The sequence below is a fragment of the Palaemon carinicauda genome, chromosome 19 (genome assembly GCF_036898095.1).
Source record: "Palaemon carinicauda isolate YSFRI2023 chromosome 19, ASM3689809v2, whole genome shotgun sequence".
NCBI classification, from domain to species: Eukaryota; Metazoa; Arthropoda; class Malacostraca; order Decapoda; family Palaemonidae; genus Palaemon; species Palaemon carinicauda.
In genome coordinates, this window is record NC_090743.1 from 92,859,821 (window position 1) to 92,863,518 (window position 3,698).

At 40.1% G+C, this 3,698-nt stretch overlaps 2 protein-coding genes across 2 annotated transcripts; both read left to right on the forward strand.

Annotated features, from left to right (window-relative positions):
• The first annotated feature begins 1,734 nt into the window (after window positions 1-1,734).
• On the forward strand, window positions 1,735-2,451 carry LOC137659139 (uncharacterized). Its single transcript, XM_068394209.1, has one exon. It carries the CDS (start codon window positions 1,735-1,737, stop codon window positions 2,449-2,451), a length of 717 nt encoding a protein of 238 aa, XP_068250310.1.
• A 161-nt stretch (window positions 2,452-2,612) lies between these two features.
• Window positions 2,613-3,449, forward strand: LOC137659141 (uncharacterized). The gene has a single exon (XM_068394211.1). The coding sequence runs from the start codon at window positions 2,613-2,615 to the stop codon at window positions 3,447-3,449; it is 837 nt and encodes a 278-aa protein (XP_068250312.1).
• Window positions 3,450-3,698: the final 249 nt, after the last annotated feature.

Genomic DNA, 3,698 nt, shown 5'->3' on the forward strand with positions numbered 1-3,698 from the left:
ATTACGAATATATGCGGCAATCAAAATTTCATAATCAGACATTAACGGAGTTGATTGCATATCTACAGAGAGAAACAGAAGCTAGAGAGCGTCGAGAACATCCCCATTCCCTGAGTGATAATACTAACAAGTCAGTTGTAAACTATTTTAGAGACAAAAGCTCAGAATGTGATGAATCCTTGGCTACATTGGTTGATGATGGGAGGGCTTGCCCCTTTTGCATAGATAAAACTCATTTGATCATTAAATGTCCTATCTCTATATAAAAAACCAAGGAAGAAAGACGAAGGAGGATTGTGAGCAGTAAGAGATGTTTCTTTCGTCTTAGAGCCAACCACAACGCAATCAATTGTACACGCCTGGATAAGAAACGCTGTGTAGACTGCCAACTTTATCATCATCGATTTGTAGCCTGCCCATTATACGGAAATAAAGTACAGCCAAGGACTTTTTCTGAGTTTGAAAGTTCACAGGCGGGAGGTACTTCTGCTTTGAACGCGAATCTAACTTTGTCAGGAGGTGCTTCTGAGTGCGACATTGGTTATGCACGGGAGGTTGCTTCAGATGCAGATGCAACATTCAACATAGTAGGGACCCTGAACTCAAGCCAGGAAGGAAAAATTCATCGACGCTACTCTCCTACAACGTATATAGAACTGCAAGATGTTGAGAAAAAATGGCATCGTGTGGTTGCATTTATTGATACAGGTGCCAATACAACATTGCTCAAGTTATCCACAGCCAAGAATTTTGGCTTGCAAGGTGAACCATTCAAGTTTCGATATGGAGTAGCTGGAGGAAGTATTGCTGAGGAAAGCATTGCCAAGTTTTCTATCCAAATTAGACCAGTGAATGGAATTAAGTCATACAATGTAATTGCAATGGGAATTGAGAAACCAGCCCATAACAGTCCTGCAGTTGGAGAGGATATTTTTGATGAGTATCCTCATCTGAATGCGGCCAAGGGAACGTTACCCACAGATGAAGCAGAAATTGATATCATCATTGGTTATGACTATTATTTCCTTACAATGCCAGTTGAGAGTGTAAAAGACTCTGTGTCTCCTGAATCGTCTCCAGTTGCCGTCAGAAGTATCTTGGGGAGGATCATTTTGGGAGGGAATATTCCAAAACCCAAACCACATGCTGCATCCAGGGTCCATTTTTTGAGTCATTTGGAGGATTTGCTGAAATTAAATACATCTGATGTTGTTGGTGTCAAACCAACAACATTGTGTGTTTGCTCAGATAAGGAAATAGCAGTCTCAGTTCATAAAGCATTGTCGTAATAAGCTTTGCATTAATGCGGATGGTCGCATGACTGTGGAAATGCCTTGGAAGCCTGGTTTCCCTGAAGCATTGGAGTGTAACAAGCCTCAAGCAGAAATAAGACTTATGAGCCAAGAAAAAAGATTAATTAAGAATGGAACTTTTGATGAATAGAGCAAAGAAATCCAGAAATTAATTGACAGTTGCTTTGTCAGGGAATTATATCTAGAGGAGTCTAGATATGAGGGATGGTACTTACAACATCATGCTGTATATCAACTACACAAATCAACAAAGGTTCGCATCGTATGGAATTCTGCTGCTAAGTTCAATGGCTTGTGTTTGAATGATGGATTTTACAAAGGGGCAGATTTCTTGAACTCTCTTCTGTATTGCCTTTTTCACTGGAGAATAAAAAGCATAGGAATTGCAGGCGATGTTCAAAAAATGTTTAATCAAATACTTATGGCTGAAAAGGATCAGAGATATCACCGGTTTGCATGGCGTTTTGATTTATCTTCTCCAATTCGTCACTGGCAGTGGCTGCGCCTTCCTTTTGGGGATAAATCAGCACCAGACATAGGTATGATGGCTGTACGGACTTTGGCAGATACATTCAAGGAGGAGGAACCTATTGAAGCACAGTTAATTAACTGTCGTATGTACATGGATGATGTGATTGAATCATTTGATAAGAGTGAATTAGCTATTGCAGCCATGGATCAGGTGGATCGGATATTAGAAAAAGGCTCCTTCAGAATAAAAGAATGGCATTCTAATGACCCCTCTGTTGACCAATGCCCAGAAGACAAGCAAACACGAGTTTTGGGTCATGTGTGGGATAGGGTTACGGATAATGTGGCTATTCAGCTAGACAAATTCAGTGAGGAGTTTTCAAAACTAACAAAGCGGAAGGTTGCTAGTTTGGTATCAAAGTTGTGGGATCCTACTGGTATGTTATCTCCTGTAACAATTAGATACAAGGTTTGTCTTCAGGATTTATGGGCTAGTGCAGTTGGTTGGGATGATGAATTGAGTGAAGAACAAATCAAGATGTGGAAGGGACATGTTCATGAAATGAATCAACTAATTAGATTTAGACTAGATCGGATGATGAAGCCAAAAGATTCTCTAGGAGACCCTCAACTTCTTGGAATTAGTGATGCCAGTGAATCTGGCTAAAACGGAATACTTCTCATGGAGTAGAACTGAAATTCGTCATCGCAAAGTCTTCAGTGACTCCGTTGAAACAGCGTTCTATTCCACGTCTTGAGCTTACTGCTTCTGTGGTTATGGCTAGACTTGCCTTGCTTGTTTTGCAAGTGGTTGGCAGGGTTATTACCATGAAATTTTGGACCAATTCAGAAGTAGCGTTGGCCTGGGTTCGCTCTCCTGCCAGAACCTTTAAACCATTTGTGTCAGCTAGAGTTCAAGAGATTCAGGATGCTTTGCCAGGATTTTCAAAAGGATTTTGCTATGTTCCTTCACAATTGAATCCTGCCGATGTATTAACCAAGCCAATAAAGCCAAGTGAACTACAAGGATGGATCAATGGTCCTGATTTTCTTCTGAACAGTTCTCAAGATTGTGATTTTTGGGAACCGACATATGATTTTGAAAAGAAGCGTTGTATTGTTAAAGAGTACACATCAGAATCTCTTAAAAGGATCCAATTTGTTGGAATTTTGGCTGATAAGAGTTTTGAGAAAAGATTTACAGAACTCTCTTCGAACTGGAATAGACTTGTACGAATAACTGCTTACTGCCGCCGTTTGCTATTACAACAAGACCCAGAAAAGTATCAAAGTCATCTAGAACCTAAAGAAATACAAGAAGCAGAACTGGCTTTATTTTATGCAAGCCACAAGTCTTTAAATAATGAAGATGAAGTTAATCATAAACAGATTAAAAAGCTTGACCCAAAGTTGGATGAAGAGGGCATTTTAAGAATTGGAGGCAGACTACATAAGCTCCATTTACCCTACGAGCAGAGGCATCCAGTTTTATTGGTGAGGAATTCTTCCCTGGCTGAAGCATTCGCTCAGATGATTCATCGATGTACAGGTCATCAAGGATATAGAGTCGCAATTGCTTTAGCTTTTAAGCGTGGAGTTTACATTATTGGAGGAGCAAGATTATTTAAGGATATTGCTTTCAAGTGTTGTTTCTGCAGAACTTGACATCGCCTATTGTTGGGCAAACAGATGGGGGAACTGCCAAGTTTCAGAGGTGAACCCAATATTCCCCCCTTTAGCAGAGATGCATTAGATTTTTTTGGCCCTATCAAAATAAAGTTAACTCGTGATGCAAGCACTGAAGGAAGTATAATGATCATAACTTGCACCGTCACTCGTGTCATATCTCTTGAACTGGTCGACTCATTGTCTTTAGATGCTTTTCTCTGTGCTTGGAGAAGATTTACTTGTGAT

Excerpts from the sequence above, each read along its gene's own strand:
- LOC137659139 (XM_068394209.1), top strand. The coding sequence starts at position 1,735 with ATGGCTGAAAAGGATCAGAGATATCACCGGTTTGCATGGCGTTTTGAT.
- LOC137659141 (XM_068394211.1), top strand. The coding sequence starts at position 2,613 with ATGAAATTTTGGACCAATTCAGAAGTAGCGTTGGCCTGGGTTCGCTCT.